Below are 19,221 nucleotides of genomic sequence, written 5' to 3' on the forward strand. Positions count from 1 at the left end.
TATGTATCCAGTAAACAATAATTAACGGATTAAGTTGGCTTTCGGCCACAAACAGTACCTTCTTAGACTTAGCTCTTTATCAACCGAAAATCTACTTGTGTTAGGGTGATATAACAATAGAACACTAGTATATGATAAAAGAAAACTATTGAAGAAGGTACTGGAGTTGTCGGCACAACATATTTATGGAAAGGAGGGTAAGTCCATATCGCATACATTACCTACAAATGCATCGCATACTGAGAAATCGAAATATCTACTAGTTTCAGTACTCCTGAGGTCTTGAGTTTTCTACAAACATTTTTTAAAATTGCACTTAAATCGACAGTTCAAGACAGTTTACTTCATTTTCAACAGTAAAGTGAAGAGTGAGAATATTTTCTCTCTACTCACCGAGCATTTTGAGGACTCGTCGCGATGACTGGCTATGGTGATGCCGGGCACTGTTATTTGAATCAGGCAGGTGTTTGCTACTGCAAAAGGAACCTGATTCCTTTTTGAGGAGGTGTGAGCGGCGTAATTTGAGGCCGATGAGCGCGTACAAAACGGTGATTAACGTCATAGGTGTCACAAAGAAAAGAAATGTTGACATTTCGAACAAATGCTTCCAGATCACACGTTTAACATTACACGATACCATATCTGGCTTGTCAGTATCTATCAAACCAAATTGTATGGCTGGAGGAATCGCAAAAGATAAAGCTACCACCCATGTTATTAGGATTATTTTTATAGCCCTTGATAACTTCGACATTGTGTGTGATAAAAAGGGGTGGCAAATAGCAACATAACGTTCTACTGTGAATGCTGTAATTGTAAGCACTGTAGCGTTAGCACACGTTTCCGCGGCAAGTCCACGTAACACACAGAAAACTTCTCCAAAAATATAAGGGTAGTGGGACCAGATAGAATACATCTCCTGCGGCAATCCAGTAACAAGCAAGAGAAGGTCGGACACAGCTAAACTGAAGAGGTAATAGTTCGTAGCTGTGTGCATGTGTTTATTTCTTGAAATTACAATGCAAGTGACCACATTTCCTACAACTCCAGTGAGGAATATTATAGAATAGAGCACTGTGATTGGAATTACTATGTACAAAGGTTCTCGCACTGGCCTATCAACAGGATGTCCGAACGAATCGTTATCAGGAAAAACTGTCGTACTGAAAGATCCGTTATCCATTGTCTGCTGCATAAAATTTCACTAAAATAGTTTATACATAATTCGTTTCACTTAAATACTGTTAATCACAGGTATTTTGATCAGTTTTAGTTTATTGGGTTAAAAATTTGTATTTGTTTGTGTAAAAATTTATTACGCAGCAATAGGCAGTAAATAACACTCATAACTGTATTATAACTAATGACACGATGAGCTAAAAGAGGTCTCTTCACATCATTTTTGAACGTATTCCCTTCCTGTTGTACTCGGTGAAGAAAAGTTTTTTCTAACTTCTTCCGCGCTCAATTCGTAAGTGCGGCCGGCAGCTGATATCAACAGGTAGGTTAAGAGCTTCACCCGAAAGCACGGGTGCAGAGGGCGAACTGAGTTGCGGTAGCGTGTGGCAGTGTGCTCGAGTGCCTGCGAACATTGGAGCATGCGCACTGCCGCCTTCCGAGACAGTCCGGTTCTCGCCGACCTGCCCGCGAGCTACGTAAAACTTGCAGTAGCCGGTAACTTAAAGACATTGATTTGCCCATTTTATCTAATTAAAGAAAGTCCGGAAGAAATTTGTCCCTGGAGAAATCTTTGTTAAGTGAACCAAATGCCATGCGGGTCTGCCGTTAACGTCAACACACTGGGAGTTTTACGATTTACTCTTGTTTTTGTTACCGGCGGAGATGATAATGATAAGGATGATTCATTCTAATTCTGGTTTCATTCTTGCTCATGAGCTTGGTAAATTTATGTGGGTAGAAACTGGCGGATGATGATTTTCTTAATGTGGGTTTTTTTCTAGAAGGTATAACATCTGAAACATGACCTGAAAACAAAGTACTTAATCAGTACCTTGCTTGGAGTTGTTGAGGATACACAAGAAGAAAATTGTCCTTCAAAATTCGTACATACTTACATTTATTATTGTACACAGTTATGCCTTTCAGGATTCATCACCGAGCTCGATAGCTGCAGTCGCTTAAGTGTGGCCGGTATCCAGTATTCGGGAGATAGTAGGTTCGAACCCCACTGTCGGCAGCCCTGAAAATGGTTTTCCGTGATTTCCCATTTTAACACCAGGCAAATGCTGGGGCTGTACCTTAATTAAGGCAACGGCCGCTTCTCTCCCACTCCTAGCCCTTCCTGTCCCATCGTCGCCATAAGACCTATCTACTGTATGTCGGTGCGACGTAAAGCAACTAGCAAAAAATCAGCATTCATCTCCAAATATCTGTGCAATAAATAAGCACCACCATGAAACTCTATTCACAAATTGTTTGTTCTTTTTACAATTTGCCTTACGTCGCACCGACTTGTGGAGACGATGGGGTAAGAGAGGGCTACAAGTGGAAAGGAAACGGCCGTGGCCTTTATTACGGTTCAATCTCAGCATTTGCCTGGAGTGAAAATAAGACACCACGGAAACCCATCTTCAGGGCTGCTGACAGTGGCGTTCGAAACCACTATCTCCCGGATGGAAGCTCACAGCTGCGCGTCCCTAACCGCACAGCCAACTCGCCAACTCTACATGCCTAAGTTAAATTTCGAAACACATTATACAGTTATTAAAAATAAGATTAATATTACATAATCTGATTTAACGACAATACTTAGGCATAACGTTTTAAAATGTAAATTTATAGTAATAGACGAATAATAGTGAATTCTGATATGATTTTCTGAAAGACTACTCATTAACACATGTTAACTAAAAATGCACTTTGAGTTGCACTAGATATTATTTTTGAAACAAGCACATCTATTTGTTCGGCTTAATTTTTAGCAGGTTTACAGCAACAATATACTGTAGTACCTGAGTTCAGTGCAGCCAAATACTGTACTTCATGGCGTGGAAATCTTCTGCTTCTTTATCTGAGTACCCTCCAAGGTCGGGTTTTTCCCTCTGACTCAGCTAGGGATCCCACCTCTACCGCCTCAAGGGCAGTCCCTGAAGCTTCAGACTCTGGGTCGGGGAATACACCTGGGGAGGAAGACCAGTACTTCGCCCAGGCGGCCTCAACTGCTATTCTGAACAGGGACCTTGCGGGGGAATGGGGAGATTGGAAGGGATAGAGAAGGAAGAGGGAAGGAAGCGGTCGTGGCCTGAAGTTAGGTACCATCCCGGCATTTTCCTGGAGGAGAAGTGGGAAACCACGGAAAACCACTTCCAGGATGGCTGAGGTGTGAATCGAACCCACCTCTACTCACTTGACCTCCCGAGCTAGGTGGACCCCGTTCCGGCCCTCGTACCACTTTTCAAAATTCGTGGCAGAGACGGGAATCGAAACCGGGCCTTCAGGGTTGGCAGCTAATCACACTAACCACTACACCACAGAGGAGGACAGCGTGGAAATCAGTTTTGAATAATTCCCGAAGTGGTACCTATTCGATACACTCCATTCTTGAAATCTTTACCTACAATATTCTTGTGAAGCGTAATTTGACAAGGCGTATCATGATAAGTATAAAATGGCTGGAAAAAGTGCTCGCCCTTTTTTATGCTCTGTAGTAGTAGACTGAAATGCATTACGCTTATTATAAAAAGTCCAAAAATTTCCGGGCTAATTGGGTGATCGACATTTGTTCTACGAAAAGGCGGCTGAATGTAGTGTAGGGATCCAACCTCTAGCGCCTCAAGGGCAGTGACCTGGAGCTTCAGGCTCTGTGTCGGGGGATATAACTGGGGAGGATGACCAGTACCTCGCCCAGGCGGCCTCACCTGCTATTCCGAACAGGGGCCTCCCACCTTGGACTGAGGCGGTTAATACTGAACTCCCCGCTTAAGGGGTTCTACATGCGGAAACCGTGGAAACGAAACTACGTGCACCATTAAAATGACTATTATTATTATTATTATTATTATTATTATTATTATTATTATTATTATTATTATTATTATTATTATTATTATTATTATTATTATTATTATTATTATATTTCATTTAACGAAACATTCACAAAGCGATTACTGAATAGTTACCTACAAAACGGCTGAAGTTACAAATATACTGTGACATATACACTGGGTGATGGTTTGCAGGTACATGGATTAGGATTGCATACGGAAGGCACCATCCCGCCACTCGCACTGCATTAAAGTGAGAAGCCACTCGGGAATTCCCCTCTAGGATGCTGAGAATGGTATTTCAATCCACTGCAATAATAACATATATCAATTGACCTTTTTTTTCTTTGCTATTTGCTTTAAGTCGCACCGGCACAGATAGGTCTTATGGCGACGATGGGATAGGAAAGGCCTAGGAATGGGGAGGAAGCGGCCGTGGCCTTATTTAAGGTACAGCCCAAGCATTTGCCTGGTGTGAAAATAGGAAGCCACGGAATATCATCTTCAGGGCTGCCGACAGTGGGGTTCGAACCCACTATCTCCCATTACTGGATACTGGCCGCACTTAAGCGACTGCAGCTATCGAGCTGGGTAATTGAGACTTGTTTTGCCATGTTCTAATCTACCAAATCAGAGCTGGAAATCGAACCCAACAAAACGGATGGAAAGGAGTGGCAGCGTGAAGTGAGACATGCCAGGCTGACTGGCCCATAAAATATGTTGGCGGGTATAGTGATATTTTAAAGTACTCAAATACGCCAGCCTCGTGCCAGCAGATTCACCCGTACGTTAAAAAATGAATAACGGGCAACGGGCAGTTGTGTTTTGAGGGAAGTGTAGGCGCTAAGGACAGTAGGGGCAGAGCAAAGTATGAATATGACAAGCAGATTGTAGCAGATGTAGGACGTGGTAGTTACGTAGATATGAAAAGGTTAGCACAGGATAGGGTGGTATTAAGAGCTCCGTCAAACCAGTCTATGGACTCAAACAACAACAATAAGAACAACGGACAAATTGTCAGGAATTCTCAGTTACTGAAAACCGTAGAAGCAGCTAGTGGGACGTGAATTTGATAACATTATTATGAAGTGAGGCAAGTGAAAATAAATCAATACTATACCCTTCATAATTCATGACCATGGATGCTGTAAGTTCAATCAAAGCATCCCTTTTTATACATATACAGTAAATCATAAATACTAAACTAGAAACTAGATTACCTCGATAAATAGTAGAGCCCATTCGATGAAACATCCTTGAGTAAAAATAGTTAAAATAATAGTATTTTTCAAGAATTAAATGCACTATATTCAAATAAATATTTATCATAGCGCAATTCTATAGTACATTTTAGTCTAAGACTGTTCTTAAGCAAGTAATTAAATATTTTCTTCAATCAGGGAAACTGCTCCCGACTTGGGAGTGAGGCGGTGTGTATCGAGCTCCCCGCGTAAGGGGTTTTGCATGGGGAAACCGCAGAAACGGAACTGCGTGCACCACTAAAGTGACTATTATGATTATATTTCATTTAACTAAACATTCAAACAGTGATTACTTAATAGTTACCTATTGATTTGATTGAAAGGATGTTGTGTATCCTTCCTAACAAGTGACTCAGACTAGAGAGCGGCCGGTCATGTCAAGCTTCACCAGACGTGAATTTCAGATACATGAACATGATGCGAACTACCGCCCCGGGAAATGCTGGGATATTAACTTTTAGCGCTTTTTTCGAATTTTCGTAACGTCTCGCCGATACGGCTAGGTTTTTTGACGAAGATGGTATAGCAAACAGATAGGAGTGGGAAGGAAGCGAACGTGGCTTCAACTAAGGTACATCTCCAGCATAGGGACTGCCTGGCCGAGGCGGTAAAGGCGTGCTCGGTTCGCCCGGAATGACGTGGGTTCGAATCACCGTTAGGAAGTCGTAAAATGTCAGAAACGAGATTTCCACTTCCGGAGGTGCATCTGGCCCTGAGGTTCACCCTACACCAGAAATGAGTACCAAGTTCATTCCTGGGGGCAAAGGCGGGCGGGCATAGAGCTAACCACTCCACCCCATCACGTGCCGAGGTTACGAATGGTGGAGGCCTTTACCTACCACCCCTCCAAGGGCCTTCATGGCCTGTACGGAGATGACTTTGATTTTGCTTTTTACATCCCCAGCATTTGCCTGGTGTAGTAATGGAAAACCACGAAAATCTATTTTCAGGGCTCCCGACAGTAGGGTTCGAACTCACTATCACTCGAATGTAAGCTGATAGCTACGCGACCAAAACCTTGCGGCCACTTGCTTTTACTGAAATCTCGGATTAAATATGTCAATTAGAAATGTTAAAATTGTATGGTTCAATAAAGCCATAATACAGGATTTTGACGAGTTACTGCAAGCTCATAGGCCATCACTACCCATACAGCGTAAGCTTGAAAGTTCCGAGCACATGACGCAACAACAGTGGGGTCAGTGAGTTCAATAGACAGGTACGATTTGTATCATGTATTATGCCTGAATATGGAAATGTATTTATTTCCAAATGATTTTATTCAATAAATGCAATCATGGAATAACGAGATAAAGGACGAAGGTAGTACAACAACAACAACAACAACAACAACAACAACAACAACAACAATAATAATAATAATAATAATAATAATAATAATAATAATAATAATAATAATAACTAGCAAATGTACCCGTTCTTCGCTACGATATTCTGCATTGTATACGGATATCGAAGTGAATACTGTATGTGCAGTAAATAAGATTGTTTTAATATTGCATGTCTCTTAGCCTTATCCGAGAAATAGCATGGGGAGGTCCCCATACGTTGTTTACAATGTAAAGTGTGGGTTGTGAAGTTGTGATGATAATGGTAGGCTCACTTGCCTACTGCCATTCACAATCGAGTTGGCAAGTTTACATTATAATTGCAGGCCCCATTGCCTACTGCGCGGTCACAATCGATTCGGGGAGTTTTAGTTACAATGGCAGAACCATTTCCTACTTTCGGACAGATTACAGTTGATGAGTTTTTATTATAAAAGCAGGCAACTTCCCTACCACCAGTCAAAATTGAGTTGTGCAGTTGTCATTATAATGACACGCCCTTTTTACTACTGCCAGCCAGCTCACTGCGAGTCACACAGATTTAGTGAGTTTCCATGAAAATAGCAGGCCACTATGCTTAATGCTAGGCATTGTTTATAATGGCGAGCACCCTGGCGGGTAGGGGAGTTTTGAACAAAATTGCATGCCACCTTGCCTTCTGGAAGTCAAATCGAGAAGTGAATTATTCATTACAATGGTAGGCCCCCCTTACTAATGCCAGTTCCACAGGAGTCGGAGAAGGACCCCATTCTTACTGCCAGTCAAAGTCGGTGTGGGTAGTACTGATTACAATAGCAGGCACACTCTTTCTCGCAACCTTCATTTACAGATTAACTGCTGCTAAACGGTACGTCATATTGACAAAGGATTGTACCTTAAAACGCAGTATTTAGCGGCCTAAATGGCTGGTCCTATGATATCTTCTCGTATCTCATCTCTTTATGGGTCATATTGAGTTAGAAACGTTGAATAGCGTGTAATTTGTGTAAGATTATCTTACATTGAATAACTTTTCGGATAATTATGTGACAGCATTTGGCTCACATATGGGTACTGGGTGGGCCAATTTTTATGTAGAGTTTGATGATTCTGTATTTCCTGTAAGTGATTGAAAGTATGAATTAGGCATGTAAAAAGTCCAAATTTACTTAGAATTGAGAAATAGAGACGAATCTAACGAATAAGGGATTCAGATGCGACAAAAGGTCATAAGATCAAGGTTGAAGGTCACTCCAAATTGAACGGAGATTGTGCCATCCGTTACGTGATAGGACTTCCTGTTTATCCCACGAAATCTTCGAAACGAAGGTCTGCACCACCATTAAAATTGCCTCCATATTTCGATATTCTTCGGGGATAAAAGTGAAAAAATTTAAAGATCTTGGAAATTTTCCGTCCGTTACAGGCTAAAACGTATAATTTTGCCTAAATTCAAATTTTCTGCTCGTCTGGCAGATTATGCCGTAATCTGATTTTTGGTGAGGGGGGTACAATTAGGATTTTCAGGAAACTACATCAAAATATGCAGATGGTCATTATTACCCCTCAAACGGGCAGCTGTACGAAAATTTCACCAAAATAGTCAATGTACAGGCACAGACAGCTGTTACGATTCTATTTATATAGATATATAAGGAATCTGCTCCACGTACAACACCTTTTGGTCTATGTCCACTGGACATAACCTGCAAAACCGACCGATCATGATATATCACTTTTTAATCCTCCTGTAAAAAAATGCATATGAGGAAAAAAGTTTTAGAAATGGATTTTCATTAAGGATTGTGATTTCCAATTTCGGATGTGCATATTTTGAGGGAGTGCAACTTCGTGGTTTCGGTTTCGGATAAACCCCAATTAAATTTAGGTATTCAGAAATAATACTGGCGCTAAAACCAACTCAAGGGCAGGTGGATTCTAAATATCAAGTTTGGTAGAAATATATTCCGTAGTTTTCAAGTTATAAGAACTCATACAATCAAACAGACAAACAGACACCAAAGCTAAGAAATAAGCAGATGGTCATTATTACACCTGAAACGGATAACTGTACAGAAATTCCACGAAACTAGTCAATGTACAGACACATGGTCGTTACGATTAAATTTATATAGATGACAGGTAAACATGGACACGTATGTAAGTGCAAACATTCATTTCAAGATTTACTGCTCCTAAACGGTAGATCATACCAACAAACGGTTTGTACCATCAGGCGTCCCTTTTATGGCTCTATGTATTTGATCTTAAAGCATTTTCTCTTATCTCCTATATTTATGGGTTCCATTGAGTTACGATACTTGAATGCGGTGACATTTGGGTACATTTTTAACATTTTACATTATTTTTTACATGCTTATGTGGAAGCTAGATTCATGGAATTTGGTTCGCATATAGCCATTGGAGAATGTGCATGTCATATTCGATGATTCTAACTTTCCTATAAGTGTGTCAAACTAAGTACATGCGTGTAAAAAGCAAAAAAATTACGAACAATGGAAATATACAGCCAAATCTACCCTATAAGGGAGAGAGAGAGACGACAAAATGCCACAGGACCAAATTTGTAGATCACTACAAATTGAATGGAGATTGTGCCATCCGTTTTGTGATAAGAGTTACCGTTCAGCCACGAAATACCTCAAAACGAAGATCTGCACCGTCATTAAATTGCCTCCATATTTCTATATTCTTCGGCATAAAAAGTGAAAAAGTATTCCGTAAGTTACCGGCTAAAACGTATAATCTTGCTTAATTTCAATTTTTCAGCTCGTGTGGCAGACTGCGAGGCAAGCTTGATTTTGGGCTAGGGCTTAAAATTTAGGACTTCCAGGAAACTATAGCTAAAAAATATGCAGATAGTCATTATTACCCCTTAAACGGAAAGCTGTACGAAAATCTCGCCAAAGTAGTCAATGCACAGACACACGGTCGTTACGATTGGATTTATATAGATAGATAAATAAATATAACACCTTTTGGGCTATGTCCGCTGGACTTAGCCTGAGAAATCGACCTTTCATGATATCTACCTTATTAGTCCTCCTGTTGAAAAAATGCACATGAGAAAAAAATTAGAAATGTTTATGGGTTACTGTAGTCACGTCCTAGTGCGTGAACCACGGGCAACGGTTGAGTGGCCTGGTAAGTGGTCCTGAGAGTCAGGATACCAGTTGTTATGGAATGGGAGTGGGCATCTGGGACATATTCTGAGTCATGGCCCTATTTGTGCTCAGGCGGCTAGGACTATACAAAGCACCGGTGGTCCATAACCCGTTAGAGGAGAGATCCTCACTTGGACTATGTGCAAGTGGGTAGCGTCCTGCTTCATGAATTTACCGAGCTCAGAACATTTTAAGCAAGCCTCGGACCTATGGGAGTAATGGAGTCCCACTCCCACTTGATAGGCGAGGGACCCCTTAGAAACAACTTGGCGAACCAAGTGGAATTCGATGGGGAGCTATCAATATTAATGGGGCTTACGGAAGAAAGAAGGTAGAACTGGCTGAGTCAGCAAAAAAGATGCATCTGGATATGCTAGGAGTGGGTGATATTCGGGTAAGGGGAGATAATGAGGAAGGGATAGGAGATTATAAAGTGTACTTGACGGGTGTTAGAAAGGGAGAGTCTGGGGTAGGGCTCTTTATCAGGAATACCATTGCATGCAACATAGTTTCTGTTAGGCACGTAAATGAGCGAATGATGTGGGTAGATTTGTCAGTTGGAGGAATTAGGACTAGAATTGTGTCCATGTATTCACCATATGAGTGTGCAGATGAGGATGAAGTTGACAAGTTTTATGAAGCATTGAGTGGTATCGTGGTCAGGGTCAACAGCAAGGATAGAATAGTGCTAATGGGCGATTTCAATGCGATAGTTGGGAATAGAACTGAAGGATACGAAAGGGTGATTGGTAAATGTGGGGAAGATATGGAAGCTAATCGGAATGGGAAGCGTTTGCTGGACTTCTGTGCTAGTATTGGTTTAGCTGATACGAATACATTCTTCAAGCATAAAACTATTCACCGCTATACATGGGAGGCTAGGGGTACCAGATCCATAACAGACTATATCTTAACCGACTTTGAATTCAGGAAATCTGTTAGGAATGTACGAGTTTTCCGCGGATTTTTCGATGATACAGACCACTATCTGATCTGTAGTGAACTAAGTATATCTAGGCCTAGGGCAGAGAAAGGGAAATCTGTCTGCAAACGAATAAGGGCAGAAAATCTCCAGGACTTAGACAGCAGTACATGGATATGATTAGTGAGAAGTTTCCAACAGTAGGCAGTAAGCAGGTTCAGGATATGGAAAGTGGAAAGTGGGTGGGTGGCATACAAGGATGCTGTAGTAGAAACAGCAAGGGAATGCCTAGGAACATCTGTGTGTAAAGATGGGAAAAGGCGAACATCTTGGTGGAATGATGAAGTGAGAGCAGCCTGTAAACGTAAAAGGAAGGCTTATCAGAAATGGCTCCAAACAAGGGCCGAGGCAGACAGCAGATGAAAGAAACAGAGCGAAACAAATATTTGTTGAATCCAAAAAGAAGTCATGAGAAGATTGTGGTAATAACCCGGAAAGGCTAGGTCAAGCAGCAGGGAAACCTTTCTGGACGGTAACAGAGAATCTTAGGATGGGAAGGAAAAAGGAAATGGGCAGTGTTTTGAGTAATTCAGGTGAATTCATAATAGATCCCAGGGAATCACTGGAGAGGTGGAGGAAATATTTTTATTATCTTCTCAATGTAAAAGGAAATCATCCTGGTGGTGTTGCAAACAGCCAAGCTCATCGGGAGGAGGAAAATGATGTTAGTGAAATTATGCTTAAGGAAGTGGAAAAGATGGCCAAAAACTCTATTGTCATAAGGCAGCAGGAATAGATGAAATTAGACCTGAAACGGTGAAGTATAGTGGGAAGGCAGGTGTGAAATGGCTTCATAGAGTAGTAAAATTAGCGTGGAGTGTTAGTAAGGTACCTTCAGATTGGACAAAAGCAGTAATTGCACCTATCTATAAGCAAGGGAACAGGAAAGTTTGCAACAACTATCGAGGTATCTCATTGATTAGTATACCAGGCAAAGTATTCACTGGCATCTTGGAAGGGAGGGTGCGATCAGTCGTTGGGAGGAAGTTGGATGAAAACCAATGTGGTTTCAGATCACAGAGAGGCTGTCAGGATCAGATTATCAGTATGAGCCAGGTAATTGAAAAATGCTACGAGAGGAATAGGCAGTTGTGTTTATGTTTCATAGATCTAGAGAAAGCATATTACAGGGTACCGAGGGAAATGATGTTCTCTGTACTGGGGGACTAGGAATTAAAGGTAGATGATTAAAATCAATCAAAGGCATTTATGTTGACAATTGGGCTTCAGTGAAAATTGATGGTAGAATGAGTTCTTGGTTCAGGGTACTTACAGGGGTTAGACAAGGCTGTAATCTTTCACCTTTGCTGTTCGTAGTTTACATGGATCATCTGCTGAAAGGCATAAAATGGCAGGGAGGGATTCAGTTAGGTGGAAATGTAGTAAGCAGTTTGGCCTATGCTGACGACTTGGTCTTAATGGCAGATTGTGCCGAAAGCCTGCAGTCTAATATCTTGGAACTTGAAAATAGGTGCAATGAGTATGGTATGTAAATTAGCCCCTCGAAGACTAAATTGATGTCAGTAGGTAAGAAATTCAACAGAACTGAATGTCAGATTGGTGATACAAAGCTAGAACAGGTCGATAATTTCAAGTATTTAGGTTTTGTGCTCTCCCAGGATGGTAATATAGTAAGTGAGGTTGAATCAAGGTGTAGTAAAGCTAATGCAGTGAGCTCGCAGTTGCGATTAACAGTATTCTGTAAGAAGGAAGTCAGCTCCCAGACGAAATTGTCTTTACATCGGTCTGTTTTCGGACCAACTTTTCTTTACGGGAGCGAAAGCTGGGTGGACTCAAGATATCTTATTCATAAGTTAGAAGTAACAGACATGAAAGTAGCAAGATTGATTGCTGGTACAAACAGGTGGGAACAATGGCAGGAGGGTACTCGGAATGAAGAGATAAAGGCTAATTTAGGAATGAACTCTATGGAAGAAGCTGTACGCATATACTGTCTTCAGTGGTGGGGTCATGTCAGGCGAATGGAGGATGATAGGTTAGCTAGGGGAATATTGTACTCTGCTATGGAGGGTGAGGAAAGTAGAGGTAGACCAAGACGACGATGGTTAGATACAGTTTCTAACGATTTTTAAAGATAAGAGGTATAGAACTAAATGAGACCACGACACTATCAAGGGTTATGAATTTGATGTTTTTGGTCCGTATAGAACTGAGAATACCATATGAAAAATAACACAGTAAAGGTTTCCACCTATTCAATACTAATATGTATTTACAATATTTTAAATTACATGGAACTAGTTTCGTCCCACCTAGGGGCCATCATCAGCCACCCCTATACTTCGAGGGAGTGCAAAATCACGGTTTCGGTTTTGTATAAACCCCCAGACAGTTCAGAGATTTAGAAACAATATTTGCCCTATAACCTACCCAAGTTCAGGTGGGTTCTAAATATGAATTTTGGTGGAAATATATCCAGTAGTTTTCAAGTTATTGAAGGACAGACAAACAGACAAACAGACAAACAGACACCAAAGTTAAAAATTATGCAGACGCTCATTATTGCACCTGAAACGTATAACTGTACGGAAATTTCGCCAAAGTAGTCAATGTACAGACACGCGGTCGTTATGAATTTATTTATAGAGAAGAAATTTATTAATAATAATAATAATAATAATAATAATAATAATAATAATAATAATAATAATAATAATAATAATAATAATAATAATAATAATAATAATAATGATAATAATAAAATGAAATGAAATGAAATGAAATGGAATGAAATGGCATATGGCTTTTAGTGCCGGGAGTGTCCGAGGACAAGTTCGGTTCGCCAGACGCAGGTCTTTCGATTTGACACCCGTAGGCGACCTGCGCGTCGTGATGAGGATGAAATGATGATGAAGACGACATATAACCAACCCCCGTGCCAGCGAAATTCATCATTTATGGTTAAAATTCCCGACCCTGACTGGAATCGAACCCAGGACCTTTGTGACCAAAGGCCAGTGCGCTAACCTTTTAGCCATGGAGCCGGAAATAATAATAATAATAATAATAATAATAATAATAATAATAATAATAATAATAATAATAATTACAGAAAGCGAGTGTTTAGATGGTTTGGGTCACGTAGGTATCAGCTGGCATTCGGGAGATAATGGGTCCTAACACCGTTGTCAATAGCACCGAGCAGGGTGTCCCGAGGTTTCCCATTTTCCTACCAGAACAAATTTGAGAGGCAGTACCTTAATTAAGGCCTCGGTCGCCTCCTTCTCATTCCTAGCTCATTCCTATCCCATCGTCACGATATGACCTGTCTGTGCCGGTGGGACGTAATTAAGGCAAAACACGGTGTCTTTAGTGCGGGAAAACGAAATGGAAAAACACATAGTAATCACTTCTCTTTCAGAAGTATAATTGCAGCTAATTATTTTAATAATAAAATAATAATAATAATAATATTAATAATAATAATAATAATAATAATAATAATAATAATAATAATAATAATAATAAATGCAAGTCATTTCCTCAGTCGTGGGCGGAATTGCAACCCTAAAGCAAATGAAGTAACTTCTGTTTTATAATTACAGTTATTATTATTATTATTATTAATATTATTATTATTATTATTATTATTATTATTATTATTAATATTTGACTGCCAATTTACAATAAGCTCGCTGTAAAACGAGTTGGAAGCCACCAGTAGCCGTTCTTCACAACGCTGATTTAGACAATAAAGTGCAGGGAGTTACTAATACGGATGATAATTATTTAAAGGGAAAATACTCTAAACATCATTCGGAGAACAAGAAGAGTTCCGACACATTGAAGAATGACGTACTAGAAAACTATAAGTAAAAGCCGAATAAAAGTAATTCTTGGGTCTTGCAAACATATTCTTATCGGGATCAAGAGAGGCTGGAAAGAAGATTTTGAAGAAGTTTCCCTTTGGGACAATAAAATGTTCATAGATTTGTCTCTCGATTAAACGTGTGATGCGGTGTTACCTAGCATCCATGCAGGCTGTGATGTGAAGTGTTGAGGGATGGCGATGACATACAGATCCACGGCCTGTGCAGCTCTCTTTATACGTATCCATGGCCTGTGCAGGTTTCGTGGTACTGTTGCTAGGCAACATCACGTCACACATTTTTTTACTTGACACTATTTCGAACACAAATTTTTGGATGACGCCTTTCCCCCCTCCCGTGAATGTAAGACATACTTGTATCAAAAAGATGAAAGACTGGAGTATGATAAAAATGAAAAAAGTAATGCCAGAGTTACCTGATGGGTCCCGTGGTCGTCACTTCCAAACGGAGACTACTTGCAAGACTCTCATCACTAAAGCCCGGATTTTCATGCGGTAACAGGTTGGATTGCAAACTAATTTCGTTAGTAGGTAATGTCGGCCAACCCGCTATTCCATAATATAAAAAGAGTAACATAAATTATAGGGGTTCTGATGATCCGTACCTCTCATGTTTATGCAAACCCCATAGCATAATCGTTGTTAAGGTAGACTATACATGTTTCTCGCTTCAGTAAGTTTGCATTCTAACTTATTAATGCATAAAATTACGGGCTCTACTCATCACAGTTATAGGAAGGTATAGTAATAGTCTATCCTCCAGTCAAATTCAAATAAAACGCACAACCGCTTAGCGATAGAGCCCCGGTGTGCTTTGGCCTAAAAAGCAATCGCTGTTCAGCAAGAAAGCCTGTAGATTACGAGGAAATGTGCGTTCAGTACGACGGACCATTACTCCTGGTTTTCATGACCGGGGCCACTATATCACCATCAGAAAACTCAATTGTTCTTATGAGGGGTTAGCGGACCTCGAAGCAGCTCTCAGATACTGGTAAAACTTTCTAATGTAGCTGGGAATCGAACCCAGGACATTGGGACAGGAAAAGCTATGGACACAGGTTCGTGGCAAAACGAGCATCATTCTATTGTCTATCCAAATAAGCATTAAGCATGGCTCTTCAAACAGTATTATTCTGACAGATAGATTACTCCGCACCTTGTGGTGTCATCCATTAACATAAGCTTCATTACTTAGGGCCAAATTCATAGACAGCACATGAGTGCCCATTATAAGGCAGTTTTCATTTCATATTACCCACTTAAGTGTCCCACTTATTGCTATAAGTGGACCTCCCACACACACTTAAGTGACTCACTTATGTTGTTTGGTAGCAAGATGGAAGATAATGATTTTGCTGAATATTTTGGATTTCATGCACAGAATGCTTTCCGTGCGCCCAAAATATATTTGAGAGACATAGAAAATACTGTAGAAATAGAAATAGAAATATAGAAATAGAAATATATTTATTTAAAGTTAATTACAAGTAGGACCAGAGGTCCCTTTGGCTGTAACTAACTGCCACTTTAACTTAAATGTATCACCTAACATACAAAATCTAATGAAAGAATACATAAAAAGCGTAAGATACATTTTCCTACTGAGGATATAAGAATAAGATTAAAAACTAAACATCTAGGAGGTTACAATAATACTTTAACATTTCATAAACATACACTATACTAACAAGGAACAGAAGACGAAACAGAAACCTAAGATTTTTAAAGCCGAGGATGAATTAAGAGTAAAACTGAGCATCTAAAATGTATCTAGGGGATTATGATATTTCGTACTATTTAATTAATTTGGTGAAAATTCATTTACATGGCTTAATAAGTGGAAAGGTACCGGTATTTAAGATATTTTTTCTGAGTTCCAACACTACTTTGCTGAATTTCATATAGTTTAAGATCGTTGTATAATTGAGAGGCAGTGACAATGAACGACTTACTGCACTTTACCGTACGATGCTGTGGAACCTGAAGGGTGTTAGCTGTAAACCTATTGTCCCGGTCGTGCACTTGACTCATCTGAACAAAGGACTTGGTCAAATATGAAGGAGCATTAGATTTTAAAATTCTCAGAAGTAAACAAGCAGCTGAGTATGATCGTCTATCCCTGAGTTTCAACCACTCTGCGGCTTTGTAGTAAGATGTTACGTGACAGTCTTTACGAATATTGAAGACGAATCGAACACAGGCATTCTGAATACGTTGGAGTTTGCTATTATATTTCTCAGAGATATCGCTGTAAATTACAGCGCCGTAATCTAAAATAGGAAATACCATAGTTTGGATCAGCATCTTTCTCACCGAGAAAGGAAGATACGGCAAGTTTCGTTGAAACTGATGCAATATGCCAGACACTTTCTTGACCAAGTGCTTGGCATGAAAGGTCCAGGACAGAGTGTTATCCATTAGAATACCTAAATTCTTAACACATTCCTGATACTTGACTACAGAACCGTTTACAATTACTGGAGGAATGTCCCTGTTGAAAAGATTTGATAAGTTTCTTCGATATCCTAGAAAAATAGCTAAAGTTTTGTTTTCATTTAATAGTAAATTATGACTTAGTGTATAATGATGTAGTCTGTCTATATCTAGATTTATTTTACTAATACTTTCGACAACACGATTCACAGGAAAATGGTAATAGATCTGTAAATCATCGGCATACATATGATGTCTCGTGTAGCGTAAAACTCCAGGCAGATCGTTTATATACAGCGAAAACAAAACGGGACCCAACACGGAACCCTGAGGGACGCCAGAATGCACACTAGACCACTTAGAAAAATTTTGTTTGTCAAATACTACACGCTGAGATCTCCCTTTCAAGAACGATTCAAACCAAGAGAGAGCTGATAGAGATATGCCCATTGTGCGTAATTTAGTCAGAAGGAGGTCATGATGAACTCTATCAAATGCCTTACTTAAATCGAATAATACCAGAAGCGTTAGTTCCTTTCTGTCCATTGCAAACTTGATATCATCGGTGACTTTGAGAAGTGCCGTCGTAGTGCTATGGCCTGTTCGAAAACCAGACTGAAATGTGTTAAGTATAGAATGAGTATTTAAATACGAAGTGAGTTGTTGGTAAACAATCCTTTCTAATCCTTTACCTAATATTGACAAAATACTGATTGGCCTGAAATCATCAAATTTTTGAGGAGAAGGAACTTTAGGAACAGGTCTTATATTGGCCATTTTCCATACAGCTGGAAATACTCCTGATTGTAAACAGAAATTATACAGGTGAGCTATAACCGGAGTGATTATATCCAAACAGTTCATTAGGAGGGGATGTGAGATACCATCTGGTCCAACAGCCTTGGTATTCATGCTCTTAAATACCTTGACTATATCCTCTGGGTAAATGTACGAAAAGTGAAAGAGATCATGTTGAGGTTCTTTTGTGTTCATGTAACTATGAATAATTTCGGATATTCTGTGAGAATTGTTCACTGGTGAGATCTTTAAGAAATAATCATTTTGCAATTCTGCAGATATGAATGAGGAAGTATGTTGCGAATTTTTCTTAGCAATACCTAGTGATTTTATAGTTCCCCAGAGAGCAGACGGAGTTGTTCTCTTACTGAACAGAGAATGCATGTGTTTGACTTTAGCATCACGGATCGCGAGTTTGGTTTTATTACGCAAGATGCGAAAGGTTTAAAAGTCTTCAGGTTTCCTGGTTTTGATGTGCTTTCTTTTTGCCTTGTCCCGCGCAGAGATTAATTTCTTTATTGTAGACGTTATCCACGGGTTAGGTGGGTGTTTGGCTCGAATTAGTTTTAATTGGGCATGCTTGTCGTACAACGCGGAAATTAAACTATTAAATTTGATGACTTTATCATCGATATTACGCTGAGAAAATACTTCATACCAGGGAGCGGAAATTACGTCTTTTCGAAAATCTTCAGGATTAAAACTGCGGAAATCCCTAAATGTGATCCATTTTCTTTCATATTTGGGTGTCGATATAGAGAAGACAGCATATAGCATATCATGTCCAGAAAATCCACTCGCTGGGGTCTGCCCAAATTTAAGAAGGGTATCACTACAATTTGAAGCTATGGTATCGAGATTAGAATGACAATATGCAGTATGGTATGTGTCATCAAATGGTATTCTAGTTAAATTGCATGAGTCAAGTGCATCATCGATTACTACAGTTTCCGAGGACCCTGATCCAAAATGCCCATTCATATCACCTGCAAGTATAACATATTTATAATGAAAAACGTAATTATACATCGCCTCTACAAACGAATCCATGAAACCAATTTTGGGAGGACGGTAGATGCATGAAAATAATACTTTACCTATAGGTAATTCAAGTTCTAGGAAAATATACTCTGGCTTACGACAATATTCTGCAGGGGAGGTGTGAACTATTTTACATTTTATATTGCTCCTCACGTACACAGCCACCCCTCCTCCTCTCTTGCCCAATCTATCGTTTCTATATAGATTAAAGCCAGGAATGTTAATCTCTGAGTCCGGAATGGACCCCTTGAAAAATGTCTCACTTACAGCAATAACGTTAATATTTGAATCAACAAAGCAGTCAAAAAACTCATCGAAATGTACCTTATCAACTAATG

General features: G+C 39.8%; 1 protein-coding gene across 1 annotated transcript; it reads right to left on the reverse strand.

Annotated features, from left to right (window-relative positions):
• Positions 1 to 385: 385 nt before the first annotated feature.
• Positions 386 to 1,183, reverse strand: LOC136859193 (pyrokinin-1 receptor-like). The gene has a single exon (XM_067138681.2). The coding sequence runs from the start codon at positions 1,181 to 1,183 to the stop codon at positions 386 to 388; it is 798 nt and encodes a 265-aa protein (XP_066994782.2).
• Between the last annotated feature and the right edge of the window lie 18,038 nt (positions 1,184 to 19,221).

This window comes from Anabrus simplex, chromosome 1 (genome assembly GCF_040414725.1).
Source record: "Anabrus simplex isolate iqAnaSimp1 chromosome 1, ASM4041472v1, whole genome shotgun sequence".
In the NCBI taxonomy this organism is placed as follows: Eukaryota; Metazoa; Arthropoda; class Insecta; order Orthoptera; family Tettigoniidae; genus Anabrus; species Anabrus simplex.